This window comes from Marmota flaviventris, chromosome 13 (assembly GCF_047511675.1).
Source record: "Marmota flaviventris isolate mMarFla1 chromosome 13, mMarFla1.hap1, whole genome shotgun sequence".
Lineage (NCBI taxonomy): Eukaryota > Metazoa > Chordata > Mammalia > Rodentia > Sciuridae > Marmota > Marmota flaviventris.
Window position 1 is genome coordinate 19482146 of NC_092510.1, and position 17097 is coordinate 19499242.

The 17097-nt window shown below is 36.9% G+C and overlaps 1 protein-coding gene across 11 annotated transcripts in view; it reads left to right on the top strand.

The window, feature by feature from the left end:
* The window catches only part of Agtpbp1 (ATP/GTP binding carboxypeptidase 1), a 277856-nt gene that overhangs the window by 41399 nt on the left and 219360 nt on the right, over positions 1-17097 (top strand). The window contains exon 3 of one of the 11 annotated variants that reach the window (XM_071600509.1): positions 15186-15196. The exons of the other annotated variants lie outside the window; for them this stretch is intronic. Coding sequence (XP_071456610.1) covers positions 15186-15196 — 11 coding nt within the window. The remainder of the gene's footprint in view (positions 1-15185; positions 15197-17097) is intronic. 11 annotated transcript variants of the gene reach the window in all.

The window sequence follows — 17097 nt, forward strand, 5'->3', positions numbered from 1 at the left end:
TCTGTTTTACATTCTTCAGTTGGTTTCTGTGGTACCAGTGTCTCTTGTGTTTCTTCTTACTTCATTAGCCACTGCTTCTAAATCTATTTATGGGACCTTTTTCTCTGTAGAAACTCTTTAAGTATTCCTGAGGGCTCAATCCTAAACTTCTTTTCAACCTATATACTTTTCTTAAGCAATTTCATCTGAGTCCTGTTGATTTATATCTCACCTATTGTGGAGATCAACTCCTCTGTGCCTGGATGTCTATTAAGTATTGTTACTTGGAAGTCTCACAGTGCTCTCCCAATATAGTGTGTTGCCCCAATTGAAACTTTGTACATCTTTTCATCTTTCAGTGTTAGTCTTTCTTGGTTGATGGTATTCCAGCCCTGCAAAAATGCAAGTGTCATACTTGGCATTCTTTGTTAGCACTCCACATCCAGGTTGTTCGTAAATCCTGTTGGTTTTATGCCTATCACTAAAAGTTTATCACTAATCTGTGTTTTTCCATATCCTCTGTCACTTCTTTGACCAGGCTTACCTCATTCCTTCCTTAATTTTCCAAAATAGTCTCCTCACCTATTCCTTTGCTTCTACTTTGTCTCATCTGTTATCGTTTACATGACCTAGAAGACATTTAAAAATTGTATGTCTAAACTTCCTGTTTGAACATTACTGAACAATTGTATTTTTTTCCATCCCTTATTAGAAATTATAAAAAAAATGCACAAACTCCAGGAGAACTAAATGACCCCATGCTTTTGAAATTTCAGTAATGGCAAAATTAGAGGGAACATTACTTGCAAACTCAGCAATATGTAAAAAGGGCTGTGAAATGCAGCTGGTACGTTTGGCAGAAACCACTTGGTATAGAGTCTACACAGAGAGAGGAATCAGCGGGCTCAGAATAGCAGATCTCAGAAAGTTCCAGTAAAAATATACTTGTTGAACGGTTAGGGTAGGCTCTGAATTGTTTTGCAATGGTTTTACAGTGCATTATAACTGGGTTGTATAGGGTTGAAAGTAGAATCTTTCTTGGATCTGGATTGGTTCATAGAAGCAGATCAGGCAGGTGATTTGTTATATAAGTAAATAGTATTTATCTAAGGCTGTCTGTCTCTGTGGTTTGTGGCAGCAAAGGACAGAGAGCCACTGAATTGTGAGACATAATTAGTCTGGGTTACTGCTCTGACCTTCCTCTACCTCCTTTTTGCAGGAATTTGTACAAGTTACTGATCAAGGAAACTTCAGTTCATTCAATGAGTAATCAAAATGTACCATTAAAAAAAAGGGGGAAAAGTGGGAGGATTAACATCTCACAGAGGGGTCCAAGTAACATTCTTATGAAGCAGGTGAAAATTCTCATGAAATTATTCTACTGCAGATGAAAATAAAAACAAAACAACCCTGATGGTTCATTTCACTTTGTGATGAATTTCATGAAGCAGAGGAGAAACTGCGAGAGATAATAGTAACATTCAGCAGGAAGAGATGAAATGTGAATAGGCAGTATAAGAAAAAAGACAAAATTATCACAGAAAGAATGGTTTAATATAAAAGCACATCAAAAGACAATAGTAATGGAGAAAGTAAACAAAATTTAATGGAGATCTAAAAAGGGATTAGAGAAAAAATGTTAGACATGGAAGACTGGCAAGAGAAATTCACTATATTTGTAATTGTAATTTCCAGTGAAGAAAACTGAAACAATAGAATCGGCTATGTATTGTTTTTGGAAACTTTTCAATACTACTTTTGATTAGGTAGTGGGAAGGAGGGGAATAACGACTTGAAACACACAGGATTTGTCAGGAGAAACTGAGTAGTCAACACCAATACATATTCTAGAAAAGTTTGAACCTTAAAGATAGTCTTTTGGGTAGCATAGTAAAAAGATCAAATCATTTGTGGCTGGGGTTGTAGCTCAGTGGTAGAGTGCTTGCCTAGCATGAGAGAGCCATTGGGTTCAATCCTCAGCACCACAAAATAAATAAATAAAATAAAGGTATTGTATCCATCTACAACTAAAAAAAAAAAAAGCTCAAAAGCTCATTATTAAAAAAACATCAAATTATTTATATGGTAGAAAAAGAATCAGACTGCTTCTAACAATAAAGCATGGCCACTTAAAAATTAGAACCTTCTTAAACAATATTAGTCGAAAAGGAAATAGAAATTGAAATTATCAAATATCTTGAATATGGTGATGAAAGCATTGGACACCAATTTTTGGAAACAGATAAAGCACGTCCAAAAAGAGGTGACATTTTTTCCTTCCTTAATTGGCCTCTTGATAAAGATAGATAAAAGGTAATAGTATGCCTTTCAGAATATGCCGATGATCACTGTTGTTCCAGTTTTAGGTGTATTTATAGTGTCAAAATGGAAAATGGATTATCTTTTCCCTATTTGTAGAGTAATCTGTTTGTATCTATTTTTTGTCAAATGCTCGAGTGTCTTTATATTGTCTTTTGTTAAGGGTGTTATCTTTTAAAAATTATAATCATTTGCACATATTGTATAAATTAATGGGCTTCACTGTGTAATTTCCATTGCTACATATTTCATGTTTTGATCTTGTCCCTCCTCCCTGCTACTCTAACTTGCCCTCCCCTCACTTTAAGGGTGTTGCCTTGATGTGTACTATTTGATTACTCTCACGATTATAGTTAATTTAATTGTGTATCAACATTTACTTTGATTCAGAGAAAAAAATGTAGTGTATTTAATATAGGATTGTATTGGTTCAGGAATAGGCTGAGCTGGTATATTAGAGACCCTAGGACATAGTAGCTAAATTTATTCAAATTTATTGGTCTTATTTAACGTAGAGGTGGTTGCCGCAGTCTGGCTGGGCACAATCAGAAGCCACTTGTCAAAAGAAACTAACTTTATTTTTAGAACCACACACGCCAAACAAAACAGCCTCTCAGGAAAAATCCTCAGAGCCTCAACTGCCACCACCGGCTTTCCACAAGCCTCTCTCTCCCACACAAGCTTCTCCCCACCTCCCACAATCCTCCTGCTCTTGAGGCCCATTGGCTGGGTCACGTGGGCGGAGCCAAAAAAGTCCCCCAATGAGCAGCTCCGTGGTCTGAAAGGGCAGGGAAACAGTCCAATGAGCATCACCGCAGAGGAGCCAATCAGCTAGATGTTGCTGGGGCCGCTGTGAGCCAATCATCAGCCGGCAGCTGGAAGTTTGCTGGCAGCTGGAAGTTTGCTGGGGCCCCTTCGGCTGTGGCTCTCAACAGGTGGTGGTTGAAAAACTGGTACAGTGGCTTTGCTTTCCTCAATATGTGACTTCTGTCTCTGGGTCCAAGGCATTTTCTTTAGTTCTCACCATCTTATATCCAGTTGGATTGGGAAAAGGATTTACATCCTATTCTAAGGGGCAAAACCTGGAAAGCGGCATATCTCATATCTGCTTACATTACTGGTTAGAACTTTGATACTTGCCACACCTACTGTGCTAATATAGAGACTGGTCATAGGTATTCTAGTTCTCTTCCTTTTGGGCACATGAAGAATTGTATTTTCTTTGAGGTTCATTTGTGACTGTGTGACTTGCTTAGTTAGTGAGACAGAAGTTGAAGTGATATTTTATCATTTCTTGATGAGAATTATAAGAATTAGTATACCACTTGACAATTCCCACTGTTTTTCTGTTTCCCTCTGTTTCTGTCTCTTTGACTGAACCTGTAATATGAGCAGGAATTACACTTTTGTTGTGTAGACTAAACCAAGTAGATTGTAGAGTTATTTGTTTTGTCAGTGTGATGTAGGCCAAGGGTTCTGAAAGTGTCCTTGTGGACATCAAGCATATGAGATCAGCACAGGTTTCATAATAATACTGAAAGTTTTTCTACTCTCAGACTCTCATGAGTATAAAGTGGAGTTTTCCAGAGACTGCATTATGTGTGCTTTTCTATCAGATTGAGCATAGGAGTAGATAGGAGAATCTGTCTTCTCTTGAGTTCGACAGTAAGAAGAGATTGTGATATTGTAAAATAATGCCATTCTCTATAATTTTTGTTTTGGGAAACATAGATCTTTCATAAAAATGTGTTATGTAATGAATTTATTATTTTAACTGAATTAATGAATAGCTATTAAAATTTTTATCAGTTTTAATTTGTAATTTATACATACACACATATTCATATATATACACATATATACATACATATTCATACATATACATACACACATATAAAACTCACATAAGATGGAGGAAAAGTTGTGTGCCTGGTATTTGGAGAGAAACAGTAAAAATGTCATTAAAGCAAGAATAATAATTCTAAATGAGGAGCAAACATTCCTGAAAAATAATGTGTAGTTTGAAAATAAAGTCATTGTTTGAAATTAAATCTTAATTTCTATGACTCCTATTTAAGTCTAAAATTTAATATATTTTAGTCTAAAATTTAATATATTTTAATGGAGTTTTTTGCCATCATTTTTTTTTAATCTTGTTTGTCTTTATTACCTCTATTCATTTTACATTTACTCCCTTATCCCCATTGTACTGGGGATTGAACCCTGGTGTACTCTACCAATGAACTACACATCCCACTTTAAATTTTATAAAAAGGGTTTTGCCAAGGACGGCCTCAAATTTGGGATCCTTTTGCCTCAGCCTTCCAAGTATCTGGGATTACAGATGTCTGCCACCACACCTGGCTCATTGTATATTTTAAGGTGATAAATGTAATACAATTTATTTATAAAGTGAAGATGCATTTTATATCCCATGCTCTCTGCTTGGAAAATATTTATTGCAAAGATAATGTCTTTGGGACTTTAGTAATATCTGAGGGAATATTTATTTTCAGGAAAATAGCTCTAAGACAATGTAAACTCAATGAGATCACTATGATGAAACACATATTTAAGTTATAATGCCCCTAAATATTTAAAGTTAACTTGATTTTATGTGTTTCACATTGTTCATTTTCAATTTCATGATTTTCTCTCTGTACCATGAATAACATTGACGATTATAAATGGAGCCTCCCAAAGTAACTATCAGCCTCATTTTGATTAATCTAAAAATAGTGTAAGGCAAACATAATGTTACTAATGTTAATAGGTAATGTTACTCAAATTTAAAATGTATCTGAAATTGCTCATTCTATACCTGTTTTCCTTCTATCTTGGTCTTACTGCTTTTAGATTTTCCAAAGCCTAAAATTGTAGAAGGCCGGCTGGCTGCAAAATAATCAGGGGGGTGACGAATAACTTGTAAATGTTGATACAGCAGGAGTGGGAGCCGTTTATTGCAGGACAGGAGCAGTATTTATACATTCCACACAGCTTATCTAATTAGCATAAACTCAATACAGCACTGAACCAATAAGAAATCTCCACACTTAATGGCTCGCTTTTGTTACTTCTCAAACCACTCCCTCTGGCATTTTGCCAGGCACCATCCAGACTTGTTTACGAACTCTAACATTTCCCTGGCAAAATGCCAGGTGTTATTTTGACTTGTTTACAGACTCTAACATTTTGACTTGTTTACAGACTCTAACATAAAATCAGACAAGAGATAGAGCTGCCCTCTGGTGTTCACCTCCTGATTCTCAACTTTAGTGAAAACAGTCTTGAAATTTTAGAGATAAGTTGTCGGGAGAAAAATAGAAACAGAGTGGTAAAGGGATTTAGCTAGGTTCTTTTTCATTTTATAGGTGAGAAAAATAGAAATAGAGTGGTAAAGGGATTTAGCTAGGTTCTTTTTCTATTTTTTGCCTACTTAAAAAAAAAATTCAGCCATAGCTGTGTGGGGTGGCACATGCCTGTAATTCCAGTACCTCAGAAGGCTGAGGTAGGTGGATTGCAAGTTTAAAGCCAGCCTCAGCAACTTAGTGAGGCCCTAAGCAACATAGCGAGACCCTGCCTCAAAATAAACAAATAAAAAGAGTGGGGGATGTACCTTAGTGGTGATGTATCCCTGGGTTCAGTTCACAGTACCAAAAGAAAAAAAAATTCATCCATCTATCTTTCTGTCCATCATTTGGAAGAACATAATCCTCACAAAAGAATTGTTTACATGCAGATATTTTTTAATGGTGTAATTTATTTTAAACTTTTCAGGGATACTGACAGAACAAATTCTTAACTTGAAAAGGATTAAAACCTATGTTATGTTCAGTATGTTTATGTAATTTATTTTAAACTTCTCAGGGATACTGACAGAACAAATTCTTAACTTGAAATGGATTAAGACCTATGTTATGTTCAGTATGTTATGCTCAGTATGAATTGTTTTACGTTGAGTTTTTGAATAATAAATATTTTATTAGCTAGAAAAGTAATAACTGATGAACTTTTCAAAAAATAATTGGAGAAAACAAAATTTTGAGTAATCAGTTTTCAGAATTTCTGTGAATGCATATTTCTCCCAACTCTGGGTTACAGAAATTCATAAAAAAAACACCAAAAAACAAAGAAAAAGAGGAAAAAATTAATTGTTATGTATACACAAGTTTTGGTGTCTTAAATATCTTTTATCACCAAAATGAATTAGGGCTTTTTAGAGAAAGAACTGATTCCAGATCAGGAACACAAGATTTTCAAGATAATCCTTAAGCAGACATTCTCAAACTTCTTGAGAATCCTTTTTTTTATTCTTAAACTAATGATGACTCTGAATCTTTGTTGTATATGAGTTATTTTACCATATTGATATCTACCATATTGCCAGTTAAAACTGATTAAGTTAAAATATTTATCAAGGGGCTGGGGTTATAGCTCAGTGGTACAGTGCTTGCCTAGCACGTGTGAGGCACTGGGTTGGATCCGTAACAGACAAACAAACAACAAATAAATAAATGTGTTGCGTCCTGTGGGGAGCCATCTGTGAAATGTGTGTGAACTAAAATGATATGGAAGCCATTAGATAGGAAAGTCTGGTATCAGGAACTCCCAGCAGCAACCCTGCTGGTTTGAGAATGCCTGGTTCATGTGACTTCGTATCTAGCTCCATCACAAGTTCAGCACAGCACTGTAGGTGGACATGTCCCCAGTCTGCTTATCCTCACCCTGTCCTGTTTTTTGTGAAGAAGCTCCTATTGATCCCTTTTGATCTGTACTGCTATAAATAACACCCCTCTGGTCAGCTTAGCCTGTCACTGCCCCCGCCTCTGAAAGCCTATTTCTGGTCTGTTGTGTGTATTTCGTGGTACTATTTTCCTAGCTTTTATTTCACAACCAGCCCATTCTTTTGATGGGAACCCTTTCCCTTACCCTTAGGGTGTGAGGGAGAACTGGCACCTGGAACAGGGACCTGTCCCAGCAATGCAAAAGAGGAAGAGTACAGGTGGGTACTTGGCTCCCTCTCCTTCCCTCCCTGTTCTCCCCTCTACCTCTCTCTGGATTAGCTTATTGAGAGAAAGAAGAGAAAGAACTCTCTCTCTACAGAGAGGGAAATTTACTTAGCTATTCTCAAAACTATCATTAAGCAAAGGGGAAAATCTGTGAAGCAGCCCAACTTGCCCAGTTCCTAGAGGCGATTAGGGAAGGTTTCTGAGGAAGACTCGCTTGATTTACATACTTGGGGAAAACTTGTCAGGGAGCTGCAGGCTGGTTGTATTTCAGCTAATGTGCACAATTGAGAATGTAGAAAGAATTTGGACAGTAATACAACCTTGTTTATATTCAGACCAAAATATTGGACTGAGGTCCTTGGGAGATTTAATCACATTCCTTAGAAACGCAGTTAAAAGTCTTAGACCTAGTGGACAGGCCTGCCGGAAGACAGAAGACCTAAGGGCAGAGCTAAAGCATGTTCCATTCATACTGAGGAAAGGCAGGGAAACAGCCCAGAGGCAGAGTATGCTTTGTTAGATACAGATATAGGAAGATGAGGGAGAGATTGCTCTACAGCACTCTGATGGAGACTCGCAGTCTGAAGAAGAGGATGAATTGGTAGCAGACCTCAGTAGTTTATATTACAATGGTCCTGCTTCAATGATCCATCCTGTCCCTCCAGGAGGACTAAAAATCAGGGTCCCTGATGCTGCAGCAGGGCCTTTGCCAGAGTGGCTGGGGAGGATTAACAGGATTCAAATTATATACAATTTTTGAGCAATTAGATCTGCAAAATCCAAACCAAAGTGTACGAATCCATGCATATATTCTTTTTAAACCATTTAAAGAATATAAATTTGCATGTTCCATGTATGGCCAAAACTCGCCTTTCCTTCCAAGCTTGATAGAATCAGTGTGTATTGAGGCCCTGCTGCTTAAGGATTGGATTACCCTTGCAAAAGCTCGCCTTTTTGGAGGTGAGTATTTGCTGTGGAAATCTAGATGGGTGGAATTTTGCACCAAGCAGGCAGAGACTAACAGAATGCATGGAATACGTTATCACATTAGAAATGTTGACTGGGATGGGACCATTCAGTGAGTTGGAACAACAATTAAATTATGATTTACAAACTTATACTCAGATAAGTGTGTGTGCAAGAAGGACATCGAGAAAATTACCTACTAAGGGAGGGAAAACCTTAGATTTCAGCCAGATCTGGTAGGGGTGGGAAGAGAATTACTCGGACTTTGTAGCGCCTTTATATCAAGCTGTGAGCTGTATGATTGTTGATCCAGATGCCTCTGAGATCTTAGTTTAATAACTGGTGTTTGAAAATGCTAATAAAGTTTGTTAATACTGCAAACAGGGAATGATATCAGATTATATCAGTCTCTATTAGTTTATCAACTGGCATACATACTCCCAGGGCCTAACCATGGAGGTCACCTTGAAACAAGTTATACAACCTCCTTTAAGGGAGGCCATTTCTAAAACGCAGTGCTTTAATTGCGGCAAAGTGGTGCACATGGTTGAGATTGCAGATGATCCCAAGGACAAAGTAATGTACCAGGTGTTTGCCTGCATTGCCAATAAGGTCACAGTTGGTTGCGGGAATGCCATGCCCAGAATGTCCTAAACAGACCCTCACTGCTGCTGCTTACGCAGTAGGGGAACTGGAGGTGGGGCCAGTCCTGCCCCGCCAAAATAATGAGGGCATCACTGTTTGCTCTGGAGCAATTTTTGGCTGCGGGTCAATAGTCGCTCACTGTAGCCCAGCCTCCTCCTATGCAGGCCCAGTCTCCTGATAAATCTGGGACATTTTCTGCTTGGGAACAAGAAACCTGGGCCTCCGTCCCACCTCAAGATTCATACTGACTGCGGATGGATATGGGTCTGCAAATGATTCCTATGTGAATTTATGGACCTCTACTGCTAAATACAATATGTTTAATATTGGGTAGAAGTAATTTTTAACTCAAAAAGAAACTCAGGTACTACCGGGTGTTCTTGATATAAATTTTAATGGAGAAATTAAGGTTTTTGCTCAAATCCAGAGAATACCATAGTGCAAATTGTTTTTTGCTTTGTCATTCTGTAGGGGAAGCTTTATTTGAGACCTTGGACTCTGTGAAGTTCATACTTCCCAGTCCATAGATGGAGCATACTGGGCTCAATTAATTAAGCAAGAGCGCCCTCTATTGGATTGTAAAATTAATTACAAAATTTTCAAGGGCATTATAGATATTGGAGCTGATGTTTCTGTGAATTCCAGTAAATTCTGGCCTTGGGATTGAGCTTTAGACACAATATCTGCTGATTTAGAAGGCATTGTTGGACAGCGCTCTCAGCTTGCTTAGAGTGCTCAACACCTCCTGTGGGAAGATAAAGATGGTGACTCTTTTTACCTTATGCCCTGGATACCTTGCAGGTAAATTAATTGGGACAAGATATTTTGAGGAGCTTTGGAGTTTTGTTAATAATTCTAATTCCATGGTGACATCTTAGATGCTTAATCAAGGATCTATCCCTACTAAAGGAATAGAAAGGAATCAACAAGAAAGATTTTCACCTATGCCTTAGTTTTCTCAATAAAGACTATATGGATTACCTAATACATCTAGTCAGCCTTTTTAATGGGGGCATTGATCTGTTTCCTGGCCCAGAAAATGGCAGAAAAAATTAATTGGCTGTCTGATGATCCTGTCTGGGTTGATCAATGGCCCCTTACAGGGGAAAAGCTTCAAGTAGCCCACAATTTAGTTTAAGAACAGCTTCCAGCTGGGCATATTGAGCCTACTCTTAGCCCTTCAAACACTCCAATCTTTGTGGTAAGGAAAAAATCTGGCAAATTGAACTGTGGAACTAATGGGGGCTTTATAGTCTGAACTTCCTTCTCCTACAGCTATCTCGCTTGATGATCAATTAACAGTAATAGATTTAAAAAATTGTTTTTTTTCACTATGCTGTTACATCCAAATGACTGTAAGATATTTGCTTTTAGTATCATAGCTATAAATTTCAATTTTTCTGGAAGGTATTGCCTGAAGGTCTGGACAATAGCCCCACATTATGTCAGACCTTTGTAGCTTAAGCCATTGCTCAAGTACAAGAACAATTCCGTGATGCATATATAATCCATTATATGGATGATATTCTTTTGGCTCATGGTAGTTCAGATGTGCTTTGAAAAATTTTTGCTCAATAAGAAACTTCACTTATTGCAGGGGTTTATGCCTAGCACCTGAGAAGGTAGAAAAAGCTTATCCTTTTCAACATATAGGCAATTTAATCTAAGGACGCATGATTCTTCCACAAAATCTACAGATCAGAGTTGATGGTTTACATACTCTTAATGACTTTCAGAAATTACTGGGTGATATTAACAGGCTGCAGCCAAGTTTAAAATTATCCACTGCAGATTTGAGTCCTTTATTTCAAATTTTACAGGGAAATCCTTCTCCTGCTTCTTGCCAACCTACAGCAGAGACAGGGGCTGCCTTAACAAAGGTTGAAACTGCCATTGAGACTGCACAACTTACTAGAATTCATCCACAAGAACCTATTTATTTATTAACATTTCCCACTATTCATACCCCTACAGGAATAATATGGCAGTCATTGGGAGTTATTGAATGGCTTCATCTAGCTCACTCGCCTCAAAAATCTTTGACTCCATTTCATGATTTTATTGCTTAGTTATTAAAGGTAGAAAACGAGTCTTAAAATTGATTGGATCAGAGCCTTCTATTACTGTAACCCCCTTTTCTACCTAATAGCATAATTGGCTCTGGCAGTCTTCCAATACTTGGCAAATAGCTTTTGCTAATTTTCCTGGTTAAGTAGAAAGTCATTATTCTCATGATAAGGTTGTTCAGTTTGCTCTTGTAACTTCATTTATTCTTCCAAAAATTGTACATGCTCAACCAATTGCCAGAGCAATGACAGTATTTACTGTGATGGCTCAAGTTTAGGAAAAGCAAGTTTCTGTAGCCGTGCTCATACTGAGATAATACAGACATCATATACTTATGTTCAGTGAACAGAGCTGCAGGCTCTCATATGTGCTTTACTTGACTTTACTAGTGAGCTAATTAATATTTATAGTGATAGTGCATACATGGTTGGAGTTGATAAATGTATTGAAACAGCTACTGTTGGAAATATACCATCAAAAGAGTTATTCCATTTGCTCCATACTTTACATAAGACAATTGAAATGCATCAATGTCCTTGTTTCATTGGTCATATCAGAACACATTCTGATCTTCCAGGTCCTTTAGCATCAGATTGGTAAACTTTTTGCTTTGCTCATCAAATGTCTTTGTATGATTGTGCATAAGCTTCACATTCTTTACATCATCAGAATGCTTCTAGTTTACATAAAAATTCATATTACTAGGGAACAAGCTCATCAAATTATTCACCAGTGTCCACAATGTGTCATACATATTCCATCTTCACCAACTGAGGTTAATCCCTGTGGTTTATGACCGAATCTGTTATGGCAGATGCACGTAATTCACATCCCTCAGTTTGGCAAAAATTATTTATTCTCATGATATGGTTGTTCAATTTGCTCTTGTAACTTAATTTATTCTTCCAAAAATTGTACACGCTCAACCAATTGCCAGAGCAATGACAGTATTTACTGATGGCTCAAGTTTAGGAAAAGCAGGTTCCATGTTATTGTTGATACTTATTCTCAATTTATCCTTGCCACTGCCTCTGTAAAAGAGAATGCTCAACATGTTATTTCTCATGGCCTACCTGCTTTTGCAGTATTAGGCTGTCCTTTAAAGATTAAGGCTGATAATGCTCCAGTTTATACTACTACTTCTTTTCAATGGTTTTACCACCAATTTTGTATTGATCCTAAAACCGGCATTCCTTGTAAACCTCAAGGTCAAGCCTTTGTAGAATGAACTCATTTATCTATTAAGCTACATTTACAAAAACAAAAAGGGGGAAATGAGACTCACAAAATAACCTTAATCATGCTTTGTTTGTTCTAAATTTTTAAAATTGTGATTCTGAAGGAGACACTGCTGCTGAGAGACACATGTCTTCCTCTGGTTAGGTCTGTTGGGCCTAGTTTGGTGGAAAGCTTTACAAACAGGACTGTGGAAAGGACCAGATTCAGTGATAATGTGGGGTAGAGTTCATGCTTGTGCTTTCCCAGAAGGTGCATTTTGTCCTATTTGGGTCCCTGAATGTGCCATCAGACATGGAGGACCTGGAGCCAAAATTCAGACCACTAAAGATCGATCCAGAAATGACAGCCCTGACCCCAGCAGGAATAGGAAGCTATCAAGGAGGAATAGGACAAGGAAGGCCCTAAGGGACCAAAGGTCCAAACTGCCATGGTGAAAACAGTTGAAGAATATGATGCAAGAGGCTGAACAGATGGTCCAACAAAGAGATATTAAATCTCCAACCACAATGTTTGTTACCATGCAAGCTCTATTGAGCTGTCAGGTAAGTGGGGTCCATGAAGAAACTTACTGGACCCATTTCCAAGATCCATCTTTAGTGCATCCAGCCGGAGGACTAGAGAATCCATTCCAGTATTTACTAATGATACTCATATGATGGGCAGTTTTACAGATACTCACATTCCATCTATCCATGTAACTGGATTTAATTATACTGGCTATAGTGGACAACTACCTATATGTTGGTCCCATGATAAACGAGGAAAACGCAGCATATGGAGGACCTAGATCAGCCAGTCGTACTGGCCCATGGGACTTAAGATTGTATGTCTGGACAGTTATTAAAATGGGACTTTCTCATAACAAGCCAGTCATTTCCACAGATCCACCAATATCTTACTGTTTTAATTGTTTTGCAGTAGAATTTGGCACCTTTCCTAAATGGATGGAATATGCAAACGTTTTGCCAGTACAACATAAAGTTTCTAGCAATGGTGGATATATTTTGGATTGGTCTCCAAGAATTGATAAAAAGACAATGTAAGGGTGCCATGATGCCTGGAAGTTTCCTTGGTAATATTCTAACCTTCAGTGAAGGTGGTATCCAAAAAGATCTCTGGTGTTTAATTGCAGCCTCAGATTTTTTACATTGTACAGATGACCTCTGCCTGACTTTGTAGGTAGGAATTGCAAAGAGAGTTCCTGCTTTGGCCTGTGAGCATGTGTTCAATCTCCTTCCTTATGCCTTAATTGCTAGAAATGTAAAAGTTAAGAAAAAAGGTGATAAATATTTTATAGCCTGTAAAAGATGTGATCTAACGATTTAATAGAGGGAGAGTGTAGTAAAGGAAGGGGACCCATGGGAAAAGGAGGAGGGACGAGAAAGGGAAGGAAATGTAGAATTGACCAAATTATACTATGTACATATATGAATATATCACAGTAAATCAATCTTTTAATATAATACATCAATTAAAAAAGCAATAAATAGAAGAATATAGGAAGGGGACTGGGGAAAGGATGATGAGAGGAAAAGGGGAGTACTAGGGATTAAAATGGAGCAAATTATGTTGTATGCATTTATAAATAGGTCAAAATGAAACCCATTATTATGTATGACTGAAATATACTAATAAAAACAAAATAATTGATTCATTTAAAAACAACCATAAGAAACTCATTATATAATATTTAACATTTTTATTAAAATAATCATTTTCCCAAACAGAAATATTTAGTAAGAAGAGTGCATACTTTATTTTACTTTTGCAAATCTCTTTAATAACTGGCTTAATGGAAGACAACTAAATTCTTTTTTCTGCTTCTGATCTCTGTCATGTCACACAGAGAAGACAAATTATACATATACATTGTGTATTTGCACATGGTATTCTTGTTGATATGTGTGAAGAAAAAAATATCTGCACTTAAATATATATGTAATTAGTAAAGGGAGGAGAGCTTTAATTAGCCTTTTCAGATTATTATTTATGGCAGAGGAAAATTCAATTGTGTGTTCAATATTTGGAGAAAGTAAAATGTGATTAAAACAAGACTAATAGTTACTAATAAGGAACAAATAGTTTTGAATATAATGACTTTGGAAATAAAACCATATAGCCATATAGAAATGGAAATTATATTAAAACTTATAATTAGTAGTTTTTAAAAGTTTAGTTTCAATATGGAATCTGAAATCACACTTGTCACCATTTGTACTCTGTTAGATTAAAGTCCATTGGTCTTTTTTGCACTTTGAATGTTTTTTAATCCACATCTGAAGTTGTAACATGCATTGATCATTTGGAACATACTGATTCAGTGAATTATGCAGATCTTATAAATGTTGCACGTTTAAACATATAATATTAAAAATTGTTAGCATCATCACTGATTTTATCAGAAAATTCTTTAAATATTGTAAAGCTGTTGAGGTCATGATGGTAGACCAGTATTTTCCAAACTTCTGATTTTTTTTTTTTCTCAGTAAGGCAAGTTTGTCATTTGTAACAAGCCTGTTGTTTACTTGACATGTTAGATTTGCTTTGATTATTTTCACAAAAATGCTTGACATAAATATCTGTCTGAATAGTCATTGGTTGTCCACTGCTTTTTGAAGTAAAAATGATGTTTCTGTGAAAAAAGTGGCTAGTTCAAATTCTAGTATAATCGTACAAACGTTCTCTCCTAAGATATCCATCATTAATGTGCACCTGAAGTGTTTTAAGCGTATGGAGAATACTTAGATGTATACTAATTGTTGGAACTGTCATTTTATTTTTTTTTAGCTACAAGTGCATGGTGGTGAAGAATACAGTGATCATTAAGGAGTACAGTTTGGTGTCATTATCTTGATTTGTGCTGAAGTGTCAGCTTTTCATCCACCATTGCCTTTTTTATAATCACTACAAAGTTCCAAAGTTCCAAAGTTAAGCAGTGCTGTAGAATTTTTGTGACAATAGATATTGACCTCGTAGGTTTTGTGAAAGGGTCTCAGGTACCCTTAGGTTTTTGTAAACCACACTATGAGAAAGAATTTCTGAGCAATGTAGAACCTTGTCAGATGAGAAAGCCAGTATACTGTCAATGATTATAATTGTATCAAAAGAACTTATGAGCCAACTTGAAGAGCTCCTATTGATCAAAGATGGGACTATTTGATCATTAGTAACTATAGTGGACAAAATATGTCAAATATGTTTAAATTCATGAGTTCTTGTCATTACACAAACCAGAATACTTTATTGGTCACTTATGGAGGATTTTAGGACATAAACTCGTTCTTCTGATATTGATAAATTTAAAAATTTGGCATTTATTTTGCTTTCATTTGATGAACTATACTTGTGGCTAACCAAATGTGGGACTGAATATTTATGGAATTGTTCATAATTCTCCTTATGGAATTACCCCAGTTAACAAATGAAGAAGGGAAGGAATGGAATGGTAGAATTATTTCTATTTTTCAGCCTTTAATCAAATGATGGATCTCAGTAGTGGTGATCAGTTGCTGCTTATATTAACATAAGCAGATACTATTTGCCTCCATGAAAGGCTATGATACCATTTCTACACAGTTCTGGTCAGCAAATATAAAGACCTGGAAGTTGAGGAAAATTTTGCTGTATTTAAGTAACTGATAGAAGCCCATTGTGACTGCATCCTAGGGAGAGAGGGGAATATTGTCGGGAATAAAGTCTGAGAGGTAGACAGGGACCAGGTGTCACAGGTCCTGTGGGTCTTGAAGTCTGTTGGGAAGCCATTGAAAGATTTTTATTTGGAAAGAAATTTGATTATATTTGTATTTGCACAAATCTACGTGTGATGAAATGGCATAGAACTCCTGCCAATGTCAGTTTTCTGATTCTGATACTGTCCTGTAGTTATATAAAATGTGATCATCGAGGAAAGTAGGTAAAGGTTATATAGATCCATTCTAGTAGTTTTGCAACTTCCATGAATCCAATTACTTCAAAATAAAAAAGTTAAAAATAATCACTGTTAAGAAATGGATTATTTGACATCAAGAAGGGAAGCTGACTAGTTGGGTGTTGTGAGAGATGATTATACATTAATAATTATATATATTTATATAGGGGGGTGGAGAGAGGGAGAAGTGAGTGGATTTTAGATCTTTTAGAGATAGAGCTTATATTGAGTTGGAGTAAGGAAAAGGGAGTCTAGGTATTTATTACTTATTTAGGTAGGAGGGATTGAACTCAGGAGCACTTAACCACTGAGCCACACTCCCAGCCCTTTTTTGTATTTTATTTAGAGACAGGGTCTTGCCGAATTGCTTAGAACCTTGCTAAATTGCTGAGCCTGGCTTTGAACTCATGATCCTCTTGCCTTAGCCTCCAGAGCAGTTGGGATTAGAGGTGTGCGCCACCGTGCCCTGCTAGGTGTTTATTTTTAGCAACTGATGGTTGCATGTGCATTTAGAAAAATTTAGAAGAGGAGAAGATTAGAAGAGGAAGGAGGAAAGAGTAGTTTTCCACCTAAATAGGAATGATTAGGTTGCATACACTCCGAGGTTGAGGCTGCAGTAGAATGCAGGAACCAGTCACCATATAGATGGTAATTATAGTTGTGGCCTTAGATGAAGTCACTGAGAACAAAAGTGTAGAGAGGGTAAATGAAAGTGAGCTGGGGGCAGTGCTGTAGGGGGAGACTTCAATGTCTAGAGGTGCTGAGGAGATTGAAAAGAAGTTGTGATAGGAAGAAAATCAGGTAGAGGCGGGAGTCATTTAAGTCCAGAGAATGAAGTGTTTGACAGAAAGTGGTATATCTAGTTGGGGTGGTGCTGAGATATTGAATATGATGAGGATGGAAGAGACCACAGGAGTCTTTTGGGAAACCTGGGAGTGCAGAAGG